This window comes from Nicotiana tomentosiformis, chromosome 2 (genome assembly GCF_000390325.3).
Source record: "Nicotiana tomentosiformis chromosome 2, ASM39032v3, whole genome shotgun sequence".
Lineage (NCBI taxonomy): Eukaryota > Viridiplantae > Streptophyta > Magnoliopsida > Solanales > Solanaceae > Nicotiana > Nicotiana tomentosiformis.
This window is the reverse complement of record NC_090813.1, coordinates 185,287,439-185,315,291: the sequence shown is the minus strand read 5'-3', so window position 1 is coordinate 185,315,291 and position 27,853 is coordinate 185,287,439. Positions and strand designations below refer to the sequence as shown.

Below are 27,853 nucleotides of genomic sequence, written 5' to 3'. Positions count from 1 at the left end.
ATTGCATGCTCCAGTATCGTGTCTCCTTTTGAAGCACATTGTCGATTGGGGCATCCCTCTCTATCTTTGTTGAATAAGCTTTGTCCTCAGTTTCAGAATATATCTTCATTGGATTGTGAGTCATGTCGATTTGCAAAACATCATCGTATCTTGTTAGGTCCAAGGGTTAATAAGCGAGTTGAGTCAGCTTTTAAGTTAGTTCATTCTGATGTTTGGGGTATATGTCATGTTGTTTCTAAAACTAGGCAAAGTAATTTGTCACTTTTATAAATGATTTTTTTCGGATGACTTGGATTTACTTTATGAAGAGTCGCTCTGAAGTGTTTACTTACTTTTTTGCCTTCTGTGCTGAAGTCAAAACTCAATTTAATACTTCGGTGCATATTCTAAGGAGTGATAATGCTAAAAAATACATGTCAAAATTATTTCGGTCCTACATGAGACAACATGGTATACTACATCATTCTTCATGTATTGATACACCCTCTAAAAATGGAGTTGCTGAGAGGAAGAATACGCATCAACTTGAGACAGCTCGAGCACTTGTTTTTCAAATGAAGGTTCCTAAACAGTTTTGGGCTGATGCGGTCTCCACAACTTGCTTTTTGATTAGTCGCATGACATCTACTGTGCTTGGTGGTAATATGCCTTACAGTGTTCTTTTTCCAAATAAGTCATTATTTCACATGGAGCCTAATGTGTTTGGAAGCACATGTTATGTTCGAGATGTTCAATCATCTATATGTTCGACCATTTGTTACCAAGTTAGATCCCAAGGCACTGAAGTGTGTTTTTCTTGATTATTCATGCCTTCAGAAGGGGTATCGGTGTTATTCTACTGAACTTGGCAAATATCTGGTGTGTCAACTGATTTAGTATTTTCAGAGACTATACCATTCTTTTATGCACCTCCCGCCTCTACAAGTCAGGGGGAGGAAGATGAGTGGCTGGTAACCGTACTTTGATAGAACAATCAGTTAGTGTTCCTCCATCTCCTAGCTCTTCTATCGAGCACCAATCAACTATTGTGCCTTTAGCACCTCCAATTATGTTAGCAAGACCACCAATTGTTGAAGTTTACTTGCGGATGTGAGAGACAAATGATACATGTCCTGCACTAGTTTCTTCGTCATCTGATCCTCTTCCGCCTGATCCTCCAGAAGACCTTGACCTTCCCATTTCTTTATGTAGAGGTACAAGTACTTGCAAATCTACATATTCTATTGCTAATTTTGTTTCCTACGATCACTTATCCCCTGCGTCTAGATCTTTAATTGCGTCTCTAGACTCCATTTCTATACCCAAAATGGTGAAAGAGGTTTTGAATCATCCTGGATGGTCTGAGGCCATGCTTGAGAAAATACATGCCTTAGAGGAAAACCATACTTGAGATTTAGTGAATTTACCTAGTAGAAAGAAAGCAGTGGGATGCAAATGGGTCTTCACGGTCAAAGTTAATCTAGATGGCTTTGTAGCAAGACTTAAGGCCAGACTTGTGGCCAAAGGATATGCTCAGACTTATGGAGTGATTATTCAGACACCTTCTCTCTGGTTGCCAACCTTACTTCTGTCTGTTTGTTCATTTCTCTAGCAGCTTCTGAGAATTGGCCTTTGCATCAATTGGATATTAAGAATACATTTCTTCATACTGATCTTTATGAAGAGGTATATATGGAGCAACCATCTGGTTTTGTTGCTTAGGGGGAGTATGGGAAGGTCTATCATTTGAAGAAGTCCTTATATGGCTTGAAGTAGAGTCCTCGGGCTTGGTTTAGAAAATTTGGTGAGTCGGTTCAAGAATTTGGACTGAAAAAGAGCAAATGCGATCATTCAGTCTTCTACAGGCAATCAACAATTGGATCTATTCTCCTAATTGTATATGTTGATGACATTGTTATTACAGGAAGTGATTATGCAGGAATCTCTTCTTTCAAGCCCTTCTTGCATACTAAGTTTCATACGAAAGACTTGGGACAACTGAAATATTTCTTGGGAGTAGAAGGAACGTCTTTATCAGAATATTTTTGCTTCTCACTTCGGTCAATTAGCAATAATTTTTCTGTAGATGCAAGAAGGAGATTTTTCTATCTCAGAGAAAGTATATTCTTGGCTTACTGGCAGAAACTGGTAAGTTGGCTTCCAAACCTTGCAGTACTCCAATGGTTCCTAATTTGCATCTTATGAAAGATGATGCAATCCATTTAATGATCCAGATAGATACAAGAGGTTTGTTGGGAGATTAAACTATCTCACTATGACTCATCCAGATATTAATTTTGCAGTAAGTATGGTTAGCCAGTTTATGTTTGCGCCCATGATTAAACATTGGGAGGCTTTGGAGCATATGCTATGTTATTTAAAAGGAGCTCCTGGACTTGGCATATTATATAGCAATCATGGACATTCTCGCATTGATTGTTTTGCGGATGTAAATTTGGGCTGGATCGTCTAAGATTAACAGAAGATCTACTACTGCTTACTGTGTATTTGTAGGTAGAAACTTGATATCATGGAGAAGTAAGAAATAAAATGTTGTATCTCAGTCCAGTGCAGAGTCCGAGTATAGAGCAATGGCACAATCAACATGTGGGATAATGTGGATATACCAACTTTTAACTTAGGATTGAAGCATCCTACTCCATCAAAGCTCTGGTGTGATAATCAAGTTGCGCTCCATATTGCCTCAAATCCAGTGTATCGTGAAAGAACTAAGCATATTAAACTTGACTATCATTTTACTCGTGAGAAGATTCAGGAGAATTTGATTTCCACTGGCTACGTGAAGACAAGAGAGCAACTAGCTGATTTGTTCGCTAAAGCATTGAATGGCACTCAAGTTGGTTACCTTTGGAACAAGCTGAGCATGATCAACATATACGCCCCAACTTGAGGGGGAGTGTTATAGAATGAATCTAAACACTTGTTATAAAATGAATGTAGACTCTTTCTTAGTAGTGTACATAAATAGCAGATTTGTAGGAATCTCTTTTATTTTTTTCCTTAGTTAGCACATGATATACGTGTATTTATAGTGCTTACCTCTTGGAATGATAATATAAGTTATTCTCTCCATTCCGTGCACAATTCTCATTGTGATTAAACTTTCAATTCTGTTATAATTAATCGATAATCGTACAATTTTAATTTGTCTTTCAGATAGCTCTAAAATTGGAAGATAGGGTTGGGTAGCTAGGGCCATGGATAGCTTATTTGGTGGGAAAAAAGTTTCAAACACCAGATACTTTAAATTAGCTTATAGAATAAAGAAAAATAGAATTGGAATTAACTGGAATTTTCTTTTCTACTATTTCCTTATTAAAGTTTTAAAGTTCTCTAACATTCAAAAAATTAATCTAATTAGCGCATAATGATTTGGCATTGTCTACAAAGTAAGTACATTTAAATGTTGAAAATTATAATAATAATAATAATAATAATAACTCCTTTTAATCATAGAAAAGAATACATATATGGAACTAGGCCAAACAGGATACAAATATGAATATGAAAAAACAAAAGTTTTCCATATATGATTGGGAAAAGAAAAGTTTCCATAAGTTGCTACTTTGGGTGGAAGAAATAATTAATTAGTAACGTAAGCCCTACTTGTTGCCTAAGTAATCTATATATTAATATAAAGCAGGGAACTTAGAAGTGTGTTGTGGCATCTATAAGAAGCTAGAAATTTCATTTATCTTTAATCTCCCTTTTTTCTAGGGGTACTATTTTTTTCCCCTTAACAAAACCCAAACGGTCTTAGTGAAAAGGCACCACTCCTCTTATTGAAGAATCCCATCGGTTCAGGAAAAATTTATATATTAATATAAAACAGGGACCTAGAAGTGTGATGTGGCACCTTTAAGAAGCTAGAAATTTCATTTATCTTTAATCTCTTTTTTTTTAGGGGTTCTATTTTTTCCCCTTAACAAAACTCAAACGGTCTCACTGAAAAGGCACCACTCCTCTTATTGAAGAATAATCCCAATGATTCACGAAAAAAAAAAACATGGGTTTTTATTGAAAATTTTGTGTCAATTTTTGGATTAAATTCACGTGCCGTCGATGAAGCGTATCAAATTCTCTTTTTCCTTTTCTTTGCTTCTTGGATTATAAGTTTTACGCCAAAGATTACATGACTTTTTCTAACATATAGTAAAAGAGCTGTTGTATCATGCAAGATATATTATAAAGAAGAAGTTCACATCAGGAAGAGGCAAAGTAGAGTCAGTCTTAGTGAGTGAGAAAGCAACAATTTAGGAGAGGCCGAAGAAAAGAGAAACAAAATGGAAAAAAGAATCTGGATTTGTGTCGTCTTCTTCTTCTTCTTCTTCTTCTTCTTTCATTTTTTTTAATTTCCACCCCTTTTCTTATTCTTCCTTTTTCTAAAGCTTATTTTCCATTTCTCTTTCCTTTATAATTAATAAATGAGAATTTGAAAAAAATACAACAAAAAAAGGTGTACAGTGTAGATTTTACATAATTCAATATATTTATACACATATAACTGAAATTTTTATGCTAGCATGTAGCGGAAAGAAATAAAGAAAGAGGAAAAAGAGAAAAAATAAATAAGAAAAATAGTGATAGAATATATAGCAACTTGATTCTGTAATTGGAAATTTGTGGCCGAACACTTTGAGAAAAGTGTGATGTAACATTGGGATTGTCTTAATATATCCTCTATTGTGAATTGCCTTCACATCCTCCATTTTGCATGAATCACATCACTCACATATAAAGAGTGATTAAAGTGAGTAAACTTTCCTTTTGTTCCTTTTAGTAATGGAGAAATGAAAGAGAAATTATATTGGATAAATTACTTATGGTCGTCCTTCAATGAAGAAGTATAATGATACATGGTGGATATATAACTTTCTATGATGATTTAAAGATTAATTAATTTATCAAAGGAAAAAAGCTTCATAATCTAATGACAATAATGACAACGCAATTTTACCAAGGAAGAAGGACAACAAAGTTTTTATCTATATGCTTTACTTTATGTTTGTTACTTTTACCAAAAAATATTTATTACTATTGTATACATGTAAAGTTATTAAGTATATATAGTTGTAGTCTTAATATAACTTTTTCCTTTTGGCCTTTAAATTATTTTTTGGGCAACTGACAGGAGTTGGAGCTAACCAAAAATAATATTAATATGTATAATGCATTAAACTCATATAAATAAAATAATAAAATACATTTTTAAAATTCACTAATTTTTTTTAATGAAAATTCACTAGTAATTTCCTAAACGGAGACTTCAAAGTAGATATCTATAAATTCAGTGGACTACTCTCAACCCTCCTTCGCTCTCTTCAAGTTATTCCATTCTTTCTCATTGTTATTCAGACTAACGTTCTTGTGTTGAGATTCATGGAGCAGTTACAACTTGATCAAGTGGGTTTCCGTTTACTCCCTACAGATTCAGAAGGACTTACATTCTTGTTGAGATTCATTGCTGGACAAGAGATGCATGATGCTGGATTTATTACCACTAACGTAGATGTATACGGCAAACAAGAACCTTGGGAAATATATGATGATGGAGTACCCTGTGATGATGATGAAGACAACAGTAGTTATCGCTATTTCATCACAAAGCTGAAGAAGAAAAGCAAGGCGAGGTATCATCGTGTTATCGGAAACAAGGGAAGTTGGAAACACGACGCCAAGGGCAAACCAGTTCACTACAAAAATATAGGGAACGCTTCTTCAGTGGTTAATATTGGATCCAAGATGAGTTTGTCTTACGTGAATAAAGAGTTTTACCCTGAACATCAGAAAAATGGACATTGGCTCATGAAGGAGTACGAGCTTTCTAAGGTTATTCTTCACAAGTTCGACCAAAACTGTAGAGATTATGTTCTCTACGCCATCAAGAAGTTGAAGCACGTTAACAGTTCATCCGAAGTTTCCACAATCACGACGTTGAATAATGATTCCGATGGAACTGATAAGGTAACGAGTTCTGTTGATGTCTTGTTGGCTACTAATAATTGCAAGGATTATTATAATATGTGCAAGAGTATGGAACACTCTGGAACGATGGCTTTTCAAGAATCAATGGTGATGAATAATAGTGTTGTTGAACCATTGCAAGTAGATGTGCCTGATGACTTGTATCAATGGGATGGAAAGGAATTGGAAGAATTAAATCAGATATTAGATGGTGTACCCGAGGTTGATGCAGCAGTGGATATTGTTGAGCCATTAGCAGCAGTAGAACCAGAGGCGACTTATACAGATATGAGCAGCAATTCAGCGCATGTTGAATATTCAGAAGTGACTGATATGTTTCAAATGAATTTGATTAGCTTTGATCAGTCAGTGCCCGAAGATGTGCTTGGCTTGGATCCATGGGATATAATGGACTCGGATGAGTTAAATCGGATGTTAGCAGATATATCTGAGTGTTGTCCAGATGGATTCTGATGATCAACAACACATGACAACAAGGTTATGCTGCAAAGGATGACCAGCAACTTCTGATCGAGTGTTGTCCAGATGGACGGTGAGAATCAACAACGACAAGGTTGTGCTGCAAAGGACCAGCTATGTTGTCTACTAGATATTGGAGCCAAAGACAGCTGCTAACCTGTATATGTAGACATTCTTCAACAGGCTGTATAAATCTTTTCTATTAGTTATAAAATTTGAGTTGGTTCTTCATTAAAATTTCCTTATTTTTGTATGTAGTAGTATTAGTTTAACTGATTGTGCCTTTAGTCAGAAGTGAATAAGGTACTGAGAGCTATGCGTTACTGAGAAAATAGCAATACCAATGAACAGTTTTGCACAATCATTTAGGGAATTATGTTTAGCTCAAAATGGAAAATTAATTTTCCAATTACTTATATGTGTAGAGCTTCTATTCTCTTTTCTTAAAAGCGTTCTTATGATGTAGTTAATCCCAGATGTAACATAGCATATCCTGTGGAGCATCACTATTAGGAAGCAAAAACAGAAGCAGCAAATTAAAGATTTATGATAGAAAGGAAAAAGAAAAAGAAATTTGGGGAACTCTAAGTATGACATTGTCATGGACTGTAACTGTATAGCGAGTTTTTCCCTCAGACACCCCCTAAACACCGATTGAATGGGTCATTGTTGAAAGCATTGCAAGAGAAATTGCCTATATCTGCAATGTGAGAGTATCATCTAGAACTAGGACACTATGTGAAAGTGACTCAAACAGTTAAACTGGCTGGTGTCTAATACATGCACAACCAAAAGAAAATAAGGGACATTTCTGAGAGAAATAATCGCTTCATAACTAATAGTAGTAGACAAAAAGTGCATTCACAAACTGGAATATGATGGATGATGATGAAGATCGACCATAGTCTTGACTCTTGAGCTTAAGGAAAAAAGAACACATGCTAGCTCTTTCCTACTTTTCATTACTGTCACATGTGATCAATATTTTATTTAAAAATGATTAGATGAACATGCAAATCAGATGATCTAGTAAACTTATTATACCTAAAACCCTGAAAAAAGAGAAAGAGGAGTCGTCTTAAACTGAAAAACATGAAATAACTAACTGTTCTTCTTGTGTTTAATAAAGTGGCAATTTATGATTTTTTGTTATCAAGACAGCAGAAATGTTTGCAACCTACTCTCTGCAGAAAATGCTTGTGGGAAAGCAAACAGATAACCCTTTTCTGATTCTCTCTCACCCCAGCTTATATCTATTGTCTTACTCCAAATGATAATGACTTACTGTATCTTAAACCACGACCAAAAACATTGCTATGGAACAAAAGCATAGATCTTGCTGTTATTGAGAACAAAAGCATCCATCTTTCAGCCCGTACCTGCCTCAAATTCTTCAAGAATATTATACCCAACCAACAATGTTAATTAGGTACTGTTAATGACTGACAGTAACCGCAACAACAAATAGATTCACACCCATCCCCAACCAAAAAATGAAAATGACAAAAAAGAGAACGGAAATTAAATTAAGTTCCTGAACAAAACAGTAGTTGCTGATATAGTGTGTAGCTAAGAATCATGTCAAAGGAAAGATAGATAGATATAGATTCAGATAAACGCTATTAAATCTACACTTTACCACATATTTGACCAAAGTAATGTTGATGAGATCATGATAATGCAAATTTCACTAAAGATAGTATTTCACTATGTAATATGGCCATTAATTTGGCTTCTTTTCAAGTGGGGGCCAAGTTTTCATGACATTTGCCATGACATAATATCCACTATAACAAAATTTGTGGACCAAGTTTTCATGACATTTGCCATGACATAATATCCACTATTAGGCCAAGGATTTCTTGCTATAAATAGAGGAGCTTCTCCTCATTTGTAAACACACCAATTCAAGAGCTTTTCACTCTTGTCTTTTTTTCTCCTCCTTTAGTAATTGAGAGTATTTTGTAAGAGAGTTGAGTGTTGGGAAACACTTGTGTGATCCCCTTTCTTTGGAGTAATTTTGTGAGATTATTCTCTTGGGGTATTTGGGACTAATTAGAATATTTACTCTAATTTTGTACTCTCTTTTGTACTGTTGTTGGTATAGCAAAATTATTCCTCTCCGCTTGTGAACGTAGGTCACCTTGACCGAACCACATTAAATTTGTATCTTCTTTAATTGCCGTTATTATCAACTTGCATTGTCTTTGTTATTGTCATTATAACGTTGTTTAGCTAAATTTTGCACTACCCGATTTTTCGATCCTAACAAATTGATATCAGAGCCAGATCTAACCGGATTAGTTTAAATAGCTAAAATTATTCTAACAAAGTCTTATGTTGAGAAATTTGACCGAAGTGCAAACTTCAAAATGTGGCAATTAAAGATGAAAGCTATCCTAATTCAGGATGGCTTAGATTTGGCACTGCAAGGAAAGGAGAAGAAGCCAGATAAAATGACGGACGAGGAGTGTGCTGTCATAGACAAAAAGATAAAAGCATGTATTATTTTAAATCTCTCAAGTGAGGTTTTGTGTGAAGTTGCAGCAGAAAGCTCTCAGCCAAAGGCATATGGGAAAAGTTGAAACCCATATATATGAAAATAACAGTAGAAAACAGGTTTTACCTAAAGCAAAAACTCTACACTTTTCGTATGGCTGAAGGTACCTCTATACTTACACATCTTGATACTTTTGATTCTCTTCTTATGGATTTAAATAACATAGATGCTGAAATCAAAGATGAGGATCAAGCTGTGTTATTGCTTGTTTCCTTACTTAGTCATTTAAACATATAAGAGATACTATGCTTTATGGAAAGGATAATATCTCTTATAAAGATATCAAATCTATTTTGAAATCAAAAGAACAAATAGATAGAGATATTATTGGAGAAACTAATGGGAACAAAGGGGGAGGCTTATTCATAAGAGGTAGATCCAATAAGAAAGATTCAAGTAGTGAGAGACCTAAATCAAGGTCGAAATCTAGATACAGAAATGTCATGTGCAAATATTGTCATAAGAAATGTCACATTATTTCTGAATGCTTTAAATTGAAAAACAAAGAAAAGCATACAGAAAAGAAAAATGAACACAAAAATACTGACACTGCCAAAGCAAGTGTAGTTGCTAATGAGACTAAGGGAACTATTTTTTAGCAACTAATAATAGTTTCAAATCTAACAATGAGTGAATTTTAGATTCGGGTTGTTCTTATCATATGTGGCCCAATCGGGATCTATTTACCACATATGAATCTACTGGAGATGGAGTTCTCTTGATGGGCAACAATACTGCCTGCAAAGCTATTGGAAAAGGTACAGGCCGAATCAAAATTCACGATGTTGTGGTGAAAACTCTCACCGATGTTAGACATGTTCCTGACTTGAATAAAAATCTCATCTCTTTGGGCACTCTAGAATCTCTTTGGTACAAGTACACAGGTGAAGGTAGAATTCTGAAAGTTTCTCATGGTGCTCTTGTGATCATGAAAGCACACAGATCTGGTACGTTGTATACTCTATTGGGATCTACTGTTACAGGTGATGCTGCAGTTTCAATATCAGATAAATTAAATTCTTACATTACCAAATTGTGAAATATGCGATTGGGGCATATAAGTGAAAAAGGTCTTTCCATCCTCAGCAAAAGAGGTCTCTTATGTGGTCAAAGTACCAAAAATATGGAGTTCTGCGAACATTGTGTGTTTGGAAAGCAAAAAAGAGTCAGCTTCAAATCTCCAGCGAATCATAGAACAAAAGGTACTTTGGATTACATTCATTCAGATCTTTGGGGTCCTTCACGTACCCCATCAAAAGGTGGTGCCAGGTATATGTTAACTTTCATTGATGATTATTCAAGAAAAGTTTGGGTTTATTTTTTGAAAAATAAAAGTGATGTTTTCTTAAATTTCAAACATGGAAAGTTTTAATTGAGAAGCAAATAGGAAAACAAGTTAAGCGGCTTAGAACAGATAATGGCTTGAAATTTTATAATGATGAATTCAACGAATTTTGCAAGAATGAAGGAATTGCACGACATCTTACGATGAGAATGACACCTCAGCAAAATGGTGTTGCAGAAAGAATGAATAGAATTCTTTTGGAAAAGGCTCGTTGCATGATTTCAAATGTTGGGTTGACAAACGCCTTTTGGGCAGAAGCTATCTCTACAGCTTGTTATATTGTCAACTAAGATCCTTCTGCATCTTTGAACTTTAAGACTCCAGAGGAAATATGGTCAGGTACTCCTGCTAATTATTCTTATTTAAAGATATTTGGTTGCCCTGCATACATGCATGTAAATTATAGAAAATTAGAGCCAAGGGCTAAAAAGTGCATTTTCCTTGGGCATGCATTTGGGGTGAAAGGATACCGACTATGGTATCCTGATCCCATGGCACCAAAATTTATAATTAGCAAAGATGTAACATTTGATGAATCCTCTATGTTATATTCTAGAAAAGAGTCTTCTAGTTCTTGTAATACATATAAAGAAAAGAGTACACAGAAGCAGGTGGAGGTTGAGATTAGCATTCCTTCTGAGCCAAGCTCATCAACTTTGGAGCAAAATACAGTTGAAACTCCTGAAGTTGAGCTAGAAACTGAAATTCCTGAAGTTGAGACTCCTGAAGTTGAACTAGAAGAAGAGGAGTTTTCTATAGCCAAACATAGACCAAGAAGAGAAAGTAAACAACTATTAATGTTTGGAGATCATGTTGCATTTGCTTTTTTAGTTGCACAGGAAACTGAAGAAATTGGAGAACCATCAAAATATTCAGAAGCAGTTTCTGGTGCTGACTCAGCCAAGTGGCTTACAATGAATGAAGAAATTAAGTCTCTCCATAAGAATGGTACTTGGTCTCTTGTGAAGCCGCCATCAGGAAAAAAGAATTGTTGGTTGCAAATGGGTCTTCAAGAAAAAGGATGACATTCCAGGGATTGAAGATGCGAGGTATAAGGCACGATTAGTTGCAAAGAGCTATATTCAGGTAAAAGGAGTTGATTTTAATGATATTTTCTCACCTCACTACTAAAAAGCATGTTTTAGTGACGGACAAATTTTGTAGCTAAACAGCAAAATTCATCGCTAATCTCATTTAGCGACAGATTATCAAATAAATTTGCTAGCTACGAGCATTTTAGCGACAGATTAGCGACGATGTTCGTAGCTAATTCCAGTTTTTTTTGTAGTACCTGTTGTTAAATATAGCTCTATTCGTGTCTTGCTTGCCTTAGCTGCCATGTATGATTTGGAATTAGAACAACTTGATATTAAGACAACTTTCTTACATGGTGAACTTGAGGAACAAATATACATACATCAACCCGAAGGATTTAAAATTGAAGGAAAAGAAGATCATGTTTGCTTGTTGAAGAAATCCTTGTACGGATTAAAGCAGTCTCCAAGACAATAGTACAAAAGGTTTGATTCCTTTATGCTGGGTCATGGTTATTTGAGGAGCATGTATGATAGTTGCGTTTACTTCCGGAAGTTAAATGATGGTTCATTTGTGTACTTATTACTTTATGTTGATGACATGCTCATTGCTGCTAAGGATTTAACAGAAATGCACAATTTGAAAAGTCAGCTGAAAAGTGAATTTGAGATGAAAGATTTGGGAGCAGCTAAGAAAATCCATGGCATGGAGATCAAAAGAGATCGAAAAGCCAACATGTTATTCCTGACCCTGAAGAAGTACTTGGAGAAAGTCTTGGAGAGGTTTGGCATGAAAGATGCTAAACCAATTAGTACCCCTCTTGCTGCTCATTTTAAGTTATCAGCTGTTCAGTCCCCACAGTCAGAGGAAGAAGAGAGGTACATGGCACATATTTCTTATTCCAGTGCAGTCAGCAGTATTATGTATGCAATGGTTTGTACACATCCAGATATTTCACAAGCAGTAAGCGTGGTAAGACGGTATATGGCTTGCCCTGGAAAAGTACATTGGCAGGCTGTGAAATGGATTCTCAGATACTTGCGAGGTACTTCAAACACATATTTGGAGTTTGGAAGTAATACTAACACTTTGGTTGGTTTTGTAGACTCAGATTATGCAGGTGATCTCGACAAAAGAAGATCACTGACAGGCTATATATTTTGCATTGGTGGTTGCGCTATTAGTTGGAAAGCTACATTACAACATGTAGTAGCTTTATCTACTACCGAAGCAACATATATGGCAGTGACCGAGGTGATCAAAGAAGCTTTATGGTTGAAGGTTCTATTTATGGAACTCAGTTCACACCAAGGTGGTATTACCATTTACTGTGATAGTCAAAGTGCCATTCACTTGACTAAAGATCAAATGTATCATGAGAGGACGAAACACATTGATATAAAGTATCATTTCATCCGAGAAACCATTGCTGAACGAAAAGTCTCTGTTCAGAAGATCAGCACTAGAGACAATCTTGCTGACATGTTCACAAAACCTCTTCCAGTGTCCAAGTTCAAGCTTTGCCTAAACTTGATTGGCATTTATGAAGAATGATTTTGCCCATTGGGGTTGTTGTGGAGAAGGTGTAGCAAATTTACTATATATAAGCCAAAATTAGGCCAAGGTGGAGATTTGTAATATGGCCATTAATTTGGCTTCTTTTCAAGTGGGGGCCAAGTTTTTATGACATTTGCCATGACATAATATCCACTATAACAAAATTTGTGGACCAAGTTTTCATGACATTTGCTATGACATAATATCCACTATTAGGCCAAGAATTTCTTGCTATAAATAGAGGAGCTTCTCCTCATTTGTAAACACACCAATTCAAGAGTTTTTAACTCTTGTCTTTCTTTCTCCCCCTTTAGTAATTGAGATTATTTTGTAAGAGAGTTGAGTGTTGGGAAACACTTGTGTGATCCCCTTTCTTTGGAGTGATTTTGTGAGGCTATTCTCTTGGGGTATTTGGGACTAATTAGAGTATTTACTCTAATTTTGTACTCTCTTTTGTACTCTTGTTGGTATAGTAAAATTACTCATTTCCGCTTGTGGATGTAGGTCACCTTTACCGAAGCACGTTAAATTTGTGTCTTCTTTATCTTCTTTAGTTGCCATTATTATCAACTTGCATTGTCTTTGTTATTGTCATCATAACGTTGTTTGGCTAAATTCTGCACTACTCTATTTCCCGATCCTAACAAACTAAGTAACTAATTTTAAAATGGATAGAGAATATATTGAATGAAAACTAACCGCTTCTACCACTTCACTATAAGTACTCAAACAACAGTTGCCGCCGGAACTATCACTCTTTATTGCCACTAGTCTCTAACTATTATGCCATTAGCTTGAAGTGCAGTGACCATTTTTCAACAAAGTTACCACTTCTTCACGAAGGTGCCAGCAGTCCTAGTTATGTGACCGAACTGGAACACACACCATAGATTCGGGAACCTAGCTTCTTTAATATTCCTTATAAAGATGATGTTAAGATTGTAGTCGGATAACCTGGGATATGTTGAATCTCGGGACCCTGATGCCTCTTGACAAGGCCAATATGTATGGGAATTTTCTGCTCATTGTCAAATTCTAGTATAGTTTATGATATCGTCCCACAGAGATTGGATAATCTATGCTACAAACTTGTAATATTTTAACTAGTCTTTGAGAGAATCAAATTGATGAAAAGTGAGTGAGGTTTAAAACTTGTTAATTAATTTAAAAAACAAATAACTTCGGGAAGATTTATAATTTAAAAGAGTTGGGAATCATTGAATTCACTTGATAATATTACTTTAATAAAATCTCAATTTCTACATTTATTTCTCTAAAGAATGATTGCTTATTTCTAATATAATTATATTTTGCTCACTAAGAAATAATCAATTAATAACACTCCATGAGGATTATGTTAATTAATTAACTTAAGACTAGTGACGATTAAACCGAAGTATTTTTCTTGCTTGAATTGTGTTAAAAGACAGTCAAAACTTCGTGAGAATATTTTTACTAAAGACCAATAATCTTACCTACAACAATTCCTCTGTGAGAATTAAAACTGAGGCAAGCAAGATTACAGACTTGAAATAATAGTTTACTAAAAATTACTCTCACTCTACTATTTTATTCATCAGCTATTATTTATTAATTTTGCTCCGTAATAATTACAAAATTAATATAAGAATAACTTAGAGATAAAATATATAGACGTGATAATAGATTAATTAAAAACCATCATTCCAACATTGTATGAAATGTAAATAAAAAGTTTCAAGCCAAGAATATATAAAATTAAGATAGTATTATGAAATATATCAAGCTTCATCAACTATCCCAACAAAAAGAAATTATTCCATTATAGAGTAAGAAAAGCTAAAAAGGATTTTTAGAAGACTAGAAATATTTAAAAGACAAAGAAAATATTTTTACTACAAGGAAAGAAAAGAAAGAGGCCAAGACTAGTTCTTGTGTCCTGCAAAAGATTGGATGATCCTTATACAAAGAGAGCTTGTTATTTATAGGAAAATATTACTAGCTTTTGTCATGTTCCACTTTTGCGAATGTGAAATCCATGTATGCAATGGTAGCCTCTGTGTACACGTAGATTCCATATATGCAACTATGTCACTTGTGCTTCATTCTTGACTTATGAGTTAGTCTTGTAAATGTAGGTTCCCCATATGCAAATGTGACCTTTGCGTATATAGATTCCACATATGGGAATTATTAACTTGTGTTAGACACTTTTTTCAAGGGAAGAAAGGATGTATAATAAAATGTGACTAAAACCTATTGTCACGATCCAAAATCCATAAAGGTCGTGATGGCGCTGGACACCGCTGTCAAACAAGCCAACAATAAATACTAAATAAATTCTCATTTTAATATTTTTGAAGTCATAGTTGTTCCCCTCAATTAAATAGCAGAAGATGAAGTTTACTAAATACGTAATAATATTTTTAAAATTTTTCAATACAGTGCAACCCATAATCATCCCAAAACCCGGTGTCACAAGTGTATGAGCATTTACTAGGGAATTAAAAATAAAATATAGCATCTGTCCAGAATACAAATTAGACAGGAAAATATAATATTTCTGAAGGAGACTCTGTTGACTACGGATCGTAATACAGAATGCAGCTCACCTATGTCCCCACAATTATTAACCACACATTTGCGCCCACAAGGCCACTAGACAAATATGTACATGCACAATAAAATGTGCAGCAAGTGCAGCATGAGTACGAAAATAACGTGTACCCAGTAAGTATCAAGCCTAATCTCGAAGAGGTAGAGACGAGATGGCCGACTCTGACACTCACTATGGGTCAATAATATTAAATAATCATGAAAATAGAAATATTTATATCAACATGATTCACAGAGTTAACAATAATTTTATTGAACCAGCAGAAGTAATTAAATTCCTTGAATTCCAATAAATTTCCAATTTATCAATTAGCCTCATTTACAGAAATAACAATAATTTTCTTAACAAGCAGAGATAAATAAATTCTTTAAATTCCAATAATTTCCAAATTTCAATTAGCTTCACAAGCTGAAATAAACTATCAAAGTATCGTGTAATTATTATTATTAAGCACAATTTCTGCCGAGGTCGTTCGGCCCAATCCAGAGTGTCGTGTACACTGCCGAGGGACGTGCGGCATGATCCATATATGCATCTATCCTGTCGAGGCGTTCGGCCCGCTCCACAAGAAAGGAGGACATTTTCTTATGTACCTCCGGAATGAGAGTATATTTATTATAAGATAAATTCGAGAGGATGAATAATTTTTTTTAACAATTAATTAATTTAAACAGAAATAAGCATATGAGATTTCCATCTTTTACTATCTCTCACTAACAATTTACGATATATATCAAATAATGTAATTAAATAACGGATATAATTTACACAAGCAATTCATGCTTTGAGTCCTAAACTACCCGAACTTTAGCATTAATAGTTGCTACGCACGGACTCTCATCACCTCGTGTATACGTAACCCCCACAATTAGCAATAATTATTAATTTAATTACCTATGGGGTAATTTTCCTCTCACAAGATTAGACAAGAGACTTACCTTGTCTCAATGCCCACTTCCGATCACGACGTCGTGTAAAAAATCTCAATTCGGTGCCGAAAATCCGAAACTATCCAAAGGTTATATGAAATAATTAATACATGTTAAATAATTCAAAATTTATCTATTAAATAAATTACCCTATCCAAAATGGTAAAATTTCTAAAATTCACCTCGGACCCACGTGCCCGGATTTCAAAAAATTTCGAAGGAAATCGTTACCCATAATCTCAAGAACTCAAATATACCATTTCCATCCAATCCCATAGTAATTTCCGTGGTTAAAATCCAAAAATACCAATTTTTAGGTTTTTCTTCAAAACCCCAAATTTCTACTAATTTCCATGAATTTTCACTCCTAAATTCATATATAAACTAAGTATTTTCAAACTCTTCTCAGACAGCCTCTAGTGTAATGGTCATAACTTTTTGTACAAAACTCCAAATCACAAATGGTTTGACTTTCTGGAAACTAGACATCAAGGGCTATGACTTCATATATTGATCATCTCCAAATTCCTTATAGATTTTGAGATATAAGCTATCAAAGTCAGCCCTATGAAATACAAATTTCTTTATCTTCCCGGACAGCCTATAGTGTACCAAGCTATAACTTTTTGTACACAAATCCAAATGCTAAATAGTTTATCTTTCTGAAAACTAGACACAAAGGGCTACAATTTTTATTTTGGATCATCTCTAATTTCCTTATAGATTGTGAGAAATGAGCCTCCGAAGTCAGACCTGCGGAACAGAGATTTTCTTCTTCGCGAACGCGAGAATCTCTTCGCGAACGTGAAGAACAAAATCCCAAAAGCCAAATCCTTCTTCGCGAACGCTAGAGAATCCTCGCGAACGCGAAAAACAACACCAGATACCAGCATCAGCTATTGCAAAACAACCCGAAATGATCTAAAACCACCCCGAAACACATCCGAGGCCCCCCGGGAACCGTTCAATCATACCAACCAGTCCCATAACATAACACAAACTTGCTCGACGCCTCAAATCACATCAAACAATATCGAAATCATGAATCGCACCCCAATTCAAGCTTAATGAACTTTAGAACTTCAAACTTCTACATTCGATTCCGGAACCTATCAAATCACGTCCGATTGACCTCAAATTTTGCATACAAGTCACATTCGACATTACGGACCTACTCCAATTTCCGGAATCGGAATCCGACCCCGATATCAAAAAGTCCACTTCCGGTCAAACTTCTCAAAAATCTTCAAATTTCTAGCTTTAGCCAAATGACTCCAAAATGACCTACGGACCTCCGAATCCACTTTCGGACGCGCTCCCAATTCCAGAATCACCATATATAGCTATTCCCATACTCGAAATCCCAAACGGACATCGATAACCTTGAAATGCACTTCAACCCAAATTTATGAAATTCTTCCAAAATGCTAACTTCCACAATAGGTGCCGAAGCACTCACGGGTTATCCAAAATTCGATACAGACATACGCCCAAGTCCAAAATCATCATACGAATCCGTTAGAACCTTCAAATCCGATTCTGATATCGTTTACTCAAAAATCCAACTTTAGTCAATTCTTCCAACTTAAAGCTTCTAAAATAAGAATTTTCTTTCCAAATTAACTCTGAACTTCCGAAATTTCAATTCCGACCAAGCGTGCAATTCATAATACCTGAAGTGAAGCTACTTGTGGCCTCAAACTGCTGAACGACATACTAAGGCTCAAAACGATCGGTCGGGTCGTTACACCTACATTAAGCTATAACTATATTATTCTCGCTGTCTTTATAAGAACGACAATGGCATGGTATAATGATCAAAATATCTAATTTTTATTTTATATTTTCAGTATGGTAATAATTCCCTTTCATTAATATCATAATTCAATTCTAGTCCTATAATTATAGATAGTTACCTAAATAGTACTTCCTCGTTTTATCTTTTTACCCTCTGGATCCCAATTAAATCCTTCTTTATCTATTTTATTCTTATGTAAAAATTCAGTAAGTCATTGCACCTTTTTTATAATATTAGCATAATGTATATGATCTTCTTCTACTTTATTAGAGAATCTATCTTTAATATAATTGTAAAATAGCTAATACCTCCAAAAATAAACTGTTGAACTTTGCTTGTTTATTGTTCATTTCAGAATTTAATCTTCATATCATTATGTGTGCCTAATTCATTTTACTTTTATTACAAATTGTTGAATAAAAAATATTTGCTTCTTTGGAAATGAATATCTTGTATTGCTTCTACAATATTAGGTTTGTATGATGTTGTATTTTTTATAGTAATCTATTATTAAGAAAAAGTAATTTTTTTTACTACAGTAAATATTTTGTATTATCTCCACTGTATTTAGATTGACCTTAAATTGGAATGAATAATAACTTTGAAATTTAAAAGTTAACAAGGTGATCCTTTTTACGTGAGTAATAGGTTTGGATAGTAAAAAATTAATTTAAAAGGTTAAATTCAAAAAAAAAAAAAATGAAGGCATTATGAAACGCTTTTCAAGGAACATGGAAATGAACTTGGTTTCTGGGACTTGACAATACATTATTTATAAATACAAATAATATAAAAGAGATCATAAAAAAAGTTGTTATATATTGTTGAGGGACCCACGTGATTAGGAAATGGCCATTTCAAAAAAGCTGTCACGAACATGCGGCGTGAAAAATTCATGTGGCCCCTGAAAATTTATCAGCGTGTACAGGTGATAAAGCTAACATGTACAATACCTATAAAGCAAATAAAGTATGAAATTTCGGAAATATCCTTGTAGTGAAACAGACAAGTTGACGAAGAACTGCTAAACTCTCGAATAAAGAATAAAGAGAATAACTAGCAAGGGATTCCCGAGCTATGCACGGGCCCAACATGGAGGCTTCGGATTAGATAATTTGTTTCTTTTTTGGGTATGATCTTTTTAGAATGTAAGGTATTTCATATACATAAAAAAATTCTAAGACTATTGTAAAATATAGAAACAACAAAGAGTACATAAGTACATCTGAGAAAAGTATAACCCTGACTAATCCTGTAATATTTTTAACATCTCTAAGAATTGATTCAGCCTCAATTTCATGTTCCACTCTTCAAAACATCATATCGTATTCCACTGGTTCTTTATCCTGGCTAGCTTTTCTCCATTCCAGCACTTCCAACAACTTAGTAGTATATAGTATTCCACTGGGTTTTTTTTTCTCCTTACCAGCTGTATTCTATTCCAAAACCATCCACCACCTTAAAATGAGAGGAATGAATGGTAATAAACAGGAGAAAAAGGGAGTGAATACCTTAAAAGCTCCCTAAACTATCATGTTTTTTTCAATTATCTACTTAAATTATTCGATGTCCTCAAAAACCCCTTTAATTATATACACCTATATATTAAAAATCCCTCGTCGATTTTTTAGTGGTGAGTGTTATACGACTTTCTATTTACTCAGCCTAATCTGATATATCACTTTAATTAAGAATTTTAACTAATAATAAAAAATAATTAAATGAGTAAATGTTTGGGGGGTTAAAAAATCAAAGGAAGAGGATGAAGGGATAAACACATGATCATTTGTAAAAAAACAAAAAAAAAATCTCTTCTATCTCCTCCGATAATGGCTACACCATGTCTCAATCGTGATTTTTACCATTAAACTTCAATTAAACATTGGATTTTTTCCAATAACCTTCGTTTTCACCGGGAATTATAGTTTGACACGAGATTTGAGATAATAAAAAAATTAGGGTTTGGTTGAAAGAAGAAGACCTAAATGAAGAAAGATAATTTTAGAAGAAACAAGAGAAGAAAAAAAATTCCATATGAAACCATAAGAATAAAGGAAGAAGAAAGATTAAAAAATGAAGAAGGCTAGAATAGAAAGAAAATAGAGGAAAAATACAAAAATTAAATTTTTTAAATAGGGTAACGGTAATTAACCATTAGAAATGGCCAATTGGGGCCATTTTTATGTATAATTTCATCTCTCATGCGCTTTTTGGCGAGTTACCTTACATATTTTATTAAAAAATCGATGAAGGGTTTTTTAATATACAGGGGGATATAGTTAAGGGGGTTTTGAGGAAACCGGATAGTTTAAGTATGTAACTGACAAAAACATGATAGTTTAAGGGGGTTTTAGGGTATTCACTCAAGAAAAAAGTTCAAACATGATCAAGACCTAATAAGTCATTTGACCTACTAATTAGGTATTCAGCTAATAATTCTTTCGCAAGTATTCTGGTGCTAATGGTGATACAACTCCACTTTTAATCAAAAGGAAAAACTATCGATCTAAATACACATCTATATAATATGTGCTAAAGATGACATAAGAACACTACATGTCTCTACTCCTATTCGATTCAAAAAAAGCAGAGTCAGCTATCATAGATATATGTGTAATATAACATCCATAATATATAGGTAATAAGAACATTAAAACACATCCTAATCCCGTGTGCACAACCTTGTTGCTTAAAGTCTATTCTCAATCTCATTTTCTTCCTTGCATTGTTAGTTTGTTCTTAGTTTATGATCTAATGATGGATTTCTCTTTTAAATTGCTTTGGCCTGGCCAATAATTTCATCTTCACTTATCTTCTTTTTCTGATTTTGTGCTTTGGTTGCACCTCATTAGATATTTGCTCTGTTGCTTCCTTTGAAGATCCCTTGCAACAGCTTCTATATCTTACCACATCATATCTTAAACTCTCACTTCCTTGTTTTCGTCGAGAAGAGACTAATCTGCAGGCTTGAGTAGTTTCAAAAGATACAGTATATAATTTTCATTTTCTTATGTAACATAAACATGAATAAGAGCTATGCTAAAAGAACGGATATGGTAACATTATTTCCTCAAACACACAGGAGGTTGTGGTAGTTTTACTAGATGCTAGTTGATCAAATTATGCTAAAATATTCACAAGTTATGCTTGCTTGTTGTCTTGTAGTCAATGCTTTAATATTCAAAAGTAGCTCTTGATTAATTATCTTTCAAATCATCAAATTCAATGTAAATGAGAAAAAATAGAAGATTAAAAATTCTGTGAAAACTTTGTGCAAGTATTCTAAGATCGTGCATGATTTCATTCAGCATGCAAAAAATTATGACATTTTGACCTGGATACACCAAAATGTGATAAACTTACAAAACTTCATCTCCAATTTGTTATTAAATGATTATTTGATTTTTCTCTTTAGAGCGAACACATTTTCTTCTTTTGGTTCAAAAAGGAAAAATGAGAAGGCGAAAAAAAATCCTTTTGGAACCAAAACATTTACATAACTAGCAAATTTTCAAAATGTCAAAAGAAATGAAAATCAGCTAGTGAAGCTGGTGGCCCAGGACATCCATGGTAAAGGTAACTGTAAATCAAAAGAGGGTACCCAAGGAGAATGAACTACTATCCAAAGATCTTTAGAGTTTGTCTATGAGCTAATTCTGCAAATGCGCCAGAACTGAAGATCTTAGAGTTTTTGTCTACTATGGATTATGTTATGTATGCACAGGACCGTGACCTTCTGGTCACACGAAGGCAACATTTACCATTGTCACAATGCGTATATATTAACGGAAAAAAGGTTACTATACAAGATGAAACACCTTTTATTTTATTTAAAGAAACAGTCATATTAAACAGCCGCTAGTCGACCTAAGCATATTGATATTTACAAAGATTAAGGTCATGATCCATTTATTCTTGCCATCATCATCTAATAACCTCCTTGTAATGTAGGCATTTAAATGGTTCAGCTCATCCCAATGCTCACTTACAATAGCACTGGCCAACATCTCCGATGGATACCATACCTATCAGACCATTTTGATCAACTGGAATGTGCCTGATGCCTTTATCTGGCAAGTGACATGTTGTGTCAGTAAAATAGAAAGAATTGAAACAAAGCTGAACTCAAATGATTCTAGAGACGGGGTTAATTTTATGACAAAACAGGATCACATTGAAAAACTAAACATAGAAGAAATTTCATATATTTTACTCCTATCTTATAGTGTCCACAAGATACAATATTATCGTAGGCAGCAAAATATCTTAAACAACAACTATGACAAAGCTACACACGCAGACATGATCATAGAATTAGGGGTGGGCGGGTGGCAAATGGATTGCATTTGGGCCGTTCAAGATGGGCTGACTCATTAAACGAATCATTGCCCAAAGTTCACTTGGATCAAGATGGGTTGGGTCAAGATGGGCTAAACAATGGTTTGTAACCCAACCCGCCCGAATTGACCCAAATCTTTGCAATATTCTCAACTTTTAAACAAGCATATATAAAAATTACCTTATGTTTTGGAATAAATGTCAATTCATGCCAAATAATTTCTTTCCTCAATTTAGATTTAGAATTTTATTTGATAGTTCTTCATTTTATAATACTAACAAAGAACAGAATAATAAAAAAGTAATAAAAGTATTTATTTTTTTCACAAAATGAGTACTTACGTTCTTATCATGTAGAAAAAGTATTTTCGTTATAGCAAAAAGAGTACTTTCTTTTCATGATGTACAAAAAGTATTTTCTTTAATGTTGTAGATAAAGTATTTTCTTTTTCATTTCAAGAAAATGAATATTTATTTTCTTTCATTTCAATAAAATAAGTACTTTCTTTTCATGATCTAGAAAAAGTATTCTTTTTCACAAAATGAGTACTTTCTTTTTCTGTTGTAGAAAAAATATTTTCTTTTATTTCAACAAAAAAAAAGATTTTCTTTTCATGTGATAAAAAGAGATTTTTTTTCATTTCAATAAAATGAGTACTTTCTTTTATGTTATTGTGATACCTAAAAAGATAGCTCAGGACCCGTCCTTTATTTTATTGATATAGATTTTATTTGTTATTTTTCTGTTGTGATATGTGTTTCTTCTTTATTTTCAAATTTTTTTCATGTTTGATGATTATTTTTGTCAACAACAGTTAGTTTTGGAAGGTAGAGTTTTGAAAAATATTTTTCTTTCTCTTGATAGGGAAAACATTCTCGCGAAATTTAAACCAACCAAACATGAAAAAATTATAATATATTTTTCAGCACATAGGTCAAGGTAGAACTCTAAGATTAAGCATTTCCATGGGTCAAGGTTGGACATCATCATGGGTCCATTTGGACGGATGATTTTTGATGGATAAACTTGGGCTAGCCCAAAACAGCCCATTTTCAAAATCATTCTAGCCCAAACCCATTAAAACTTGGGCGGGTCAAATAGGTTTGGGTTAGCTTTGCCACCCCTACATAGAACCATTTCAAAATTCAAAACTAGTTTAGAAAAACAAAGAGGTAGCATCACCAACTCCAAAAGCCAGTCAAGAAGAAGCTGATATATCTGAGAAATGGTTTGATACCTCTTTCTCCAATAATTCCAGCGATTAATTTATTTTTCCCAAGGTTTCACAACCACCAAGGCTCCAACATTTTGATATGTCATCTGCATCGAAGCAACCAATCAGTTATCTAAAAACTCCCTTCAGAAGCAATATTACATAAGCGTGCATATAAATACATAAATGTAAATTTACTATAGGCGTAACGTCAATTGTGAGATGCAAAGTCATTTTAGACAAAGCATGAAGATACTAGCAGACTGCACAGCATCATACACAGTATCATATGCAGCGCACCAGAGCCAAGAACCATCAGCTAACAGATTTCTAAGTTAGTTGACAGTGATGATACAGATTACAATCCTTTCGAATCCCAACGACAATTAGTCAAAGGACCTATGAACTTTCTTTTTTGATGAAAAGGTAAGAATATTACTAATAAGTAATAACTACCAAGTAGGTACCAAAAAAGGAGTATAACAGAGAGATGATCATACTTCTATAAATTGGAGTACCAAAAAACCTAACTATGAGTCAATGTCAGATACAAGAATCTTCCTACACCATAGGTGCAGGTTTTTTAAGCATCTAAATTTAACCTGCTCTATGTTGTTTCTCTTGTCATTAAAATATCTATCATTCCTCCCCACCCAAATAGACAAGAAAATGCAGAAATGAATAGCAGTCGAGTAGTGCCTGTTGTCCCTTGATGAAGACTGCTCGTAAGTTTAATGCATCCTGGCATGACCCGTTGGACACTAAAAATGGCAGGAAACATTCGATCTGTCTAGTGAAGGTGCAGTGAAGCAGTAGATGATTTACTGATTCATTGGCATTTTTCACACAGAAAGCATCTGCTGGACAAATCTAAACCTCTTTTTTGCAAGTTGTCATGAGTTAAACAAGCTCCGTGGGTAGCGATCCAAGTGAAACAGCAACCTGATCATTGAGAGAGATAGCCTCCAATTTCAGAAGCAATTCATTAAAATCTTCAAATTCTTTGGCAATTTAAGGTTCTATGGAAGCGTCAATTCCCAATAAGCATCTCATATTCTTTGATTATATATAAACTTCAAAATTTGAATATGATGTTGACCGTATATCTATAGTATATCCTATCAGGTTAGAACAAGTTTATTTCAATTTCAAGAAAACCAGAAATAGTCATACTATATGGTTCAGGGACAGAAGGATGGTGTTGATCTTGCCAGCTCTGTTGTTCCATTTATGGATGATGTAACTACGACTTTAGAAACTATCAAAAAGATTGTTTCCATAGCAATTTCTAAGTTAAATGCAGTTGTTATTGATTCTAAAAGAAAAAATAGACATGATAATACCAGAAGATAACCAAATAGCACCGAAAATGATATTGCTAAACTTACAACGTGTATACACAAGGAAAGTCACCATTATTTTTTTCTTTTATCAGCATACTCACCATTGTTTCTCATATTAAGAGTGCAATAACATTTGATCTACGATAAAGAAGACTGGGAAACAATCAAAGTAATAAAATTGATGTACCTCCTCAATAGGCCTGCTTGGAAAGCTCAAGCAATGTTCTAATTGCCTTTTTTTTTCAGATTATCTGATTGCATTGGATGCAATTTCTTTTGAGGGGTAAAAGGAAATTGATCAAAGTGATAGTGTAGCACAATAAACCAAGGGAAAGAAATATTCACTTCTTATTTTTCAAGTGAAGCTCTGGTATCATGTCAAGGACAGAAGGATTCTCCCCTATAACATTTACCAAAAACTCAGTTGTAGTTGCATCAAATGAGAATTTCCTTCCAGCCATTTCCTTCATAAAAGTTGCCATTTCGCTAATTCTATTGCACCTGAGAAATCCTTGCGCAATAACATTGTAAGTAATACAGTTTGGCAAACAACCATCGTCCTCCATTTTTCTTAGCATATCTTTAGCTTCATCTAACAACCCTTCAAGACAAAGTCCATTTATTATTGTAGTGTATGTTCTCACATTCGGAAGCAATCCAATAAAAGAAAGCTTCTCAAAAATAGCATGAGCTTCGTCAAGTTTTCCATTTTTGCACAATCCATTAATGACAACATTGTAAAATTCAATATCAGACTTTACTCTCTTTCTTTCCAACTCATTAAAGAGTGACATAGCTTCATCAACAAGTCCATACTTAAAATAGCCATTGAGCAAAGTGCCATGAGTGCACAAATCAGGTACGAGCCCCATAGATAGCATCTCATCAAAGAACTTTTTTGCAGAGCCAATCCGTCCAACTTCAAACAGACCTTGCAAGACAGTATTGTAGGTAACAATATCAGGCTTTGATCCCTTTTGAGAAATTTCATGAAAAAATTGCATAGCCTCGGCCAACTTCTTTTTCTTACAGTATCCATTTATTAGTATTCTATAGCTAATAATGTTAGGCTCAATGCACTTATCTATCATTATATCAAAAATTCTCCTCGCTCTATCCATTTGACCACACAGACAACATCCACCCATTATCACATTGTAGGTGACTATATCAGGCTCTACACCTTTTTCGATCATGTGTCTCATTACTTCCTCGGCATCTTCGACTTTTCCTTCTTTGCATAATCCATCGATCACTATGTTGAAGGTGTGCACATCTGGATAAATATTATGATTTACCATCTCAGAGAACAAAATCCTAACCTTTTCCCACTGACCAAACTTACACAAACCATCAATTAATGAATTATATGTGATTATGTTTGGAGGAATGCCTTTCTTCTTCAGTTCGTTCAAAAGGTTGATAGCAGTATCCAAGTTTCTATCTTTGCAAAGAGCATCTATAACAATGTTGTAGATGCATATGTCAGGCTTAGTGTTCCCTTGTTCCATTACCCGGAGCAAACTTAAATTTTTCTCAGTATGGCCCCTTTTGCTGAGTCCATGCATGACGGTTGCATACATGATTTCGTTAGGCTCACAAATATTCTCTCTCACCAACTTCTTGAACAAGTCAACTGCATATTTGACCTTATTTTCAGCAAAGAATCCCCTGATAAGGGTGGTAAAGGTGACATTATTGAATGGAATGTCATTCTTCAAGTAAATGGCTAACACCGAAAATGCACAATCAACACGATGCATCAGACAATAATTATTAATCACGATACTCAAGATGAATTCATTAAATGGGATACCCAATTTCTGCATTTCTATAAAAAGAGAAACGACAGCAGAGTAATGCTTCATATTTAGCATAGTCTTAAATAACTTAGAGAAATTGACAACAGAAGGAAGAGGCTTTGTTCTGACCATTTGATTGAAGAGAGTCATAGCATCATCTAAACACTTTACGTTCTCAAACTTGCTATTTGCCCTAAGTTTAGCCTTTGCCGAAATGGATGCATTGTTATGAGATGAAGAATAAGCTCTGACTGAAAATGCCGAACCAGAATTGGAAGTAGCAAAGAAAGAGATAAAAGAAATACCATTGGGACAAAGTTTCCTCATCTTCTTTACTGAATTGCTGGAAATTCTTCAGCGGATGTCAAAATGGTGTGCCCTAATTTTGTATGCAAATTGTTTCGGAGGTGTGCCTCACCCATTTTTTGTTTGTTAAGTGAGACTATAATAATACAAAAGGAAAAAGTGAGACTACTTATTATGGTCAAGTCAACAAATGCACCATAATTTGAATATTTTTCATATTGTTTCACTTGTCCATGACACAATCAATCAAGTTCTAACTTCTATAAGTTCAAACTCGCAGAATATTATTCTTATGTTTAAAAAAGTATCAAGGGCTAAACAATCCTTTTAGTTGAAACTAGCAAATTATTCCAAAATTTTACACTACATGAGATTTTAATTTCTACGAGTTGAAACTCAAGAATATTATCCTTTGAGTTCAAAGTATGAGTTAAACAATACATTTAGTTGAAACTAGGAATCGTTCCTAAATTTTACACTACACAGAATTCTAATTTCTACAAATTAAAACTCCAGAATATTATCCTTGAGTTCAAAAAAGTATTATGAGTGAAATAATCATTTCAGTTGAAACTAGAAATCGCTC

The 27,853-nt window shown here is 34.2% G+C and overlaps 1 protein-coding gene across 5 annotated transcripts; it reads right to left on the bottom strand.

Annotated features, from left to right (window-relative positions):
* Positions 1-22,020: 22,020 nt before the first annotated feature.
* Positions 22,021-27,412, bottom strand: LOC104089443 (putative pentatricopeptide repeat-containing protein At1g12700, mitochondrial). 5 transcript variants are annotated; one of them, XM_070196383.1, is made up of 4 exons: positions 25,347-27,412; positions 24,117-24,758; positions 23,841-23,956; positions 22,021-22,334 (listed from the first exon to the last, which is right to left on the bottom strand). In XM_070196383.1, the coding sequence occupies exon 1, from the start codon at positions 27,286-27,288 to the stop codon at positions 25,501-25,503; it is 1,788 nt and encodes a 595-aa protein (XP_070052484.1). In that variant the 5' UTR covers positions 27,289-27,412; the 3' UTR covers positions 22,021-22,334; positions 23,841-23,956; positions 24,117-24,758; positions 25,347-25,500. The 5 variants fall into 5 exon arrangements, with proteins under 5 accessions (XP_070052484.1, XP_009592633.1, XP_070052485.1 ...); XM_009594338.4 differs by having other exon boundaries at positions 23,841-23,923; positions 24,419-24,758; XM_070196384.1 differs by having other exon boundaries at positions 23,841-23,923; positions 24,516-24,758.
* Between the last annotated feature and the right edge of the window lie 441 nt (positions 27,413-27,853).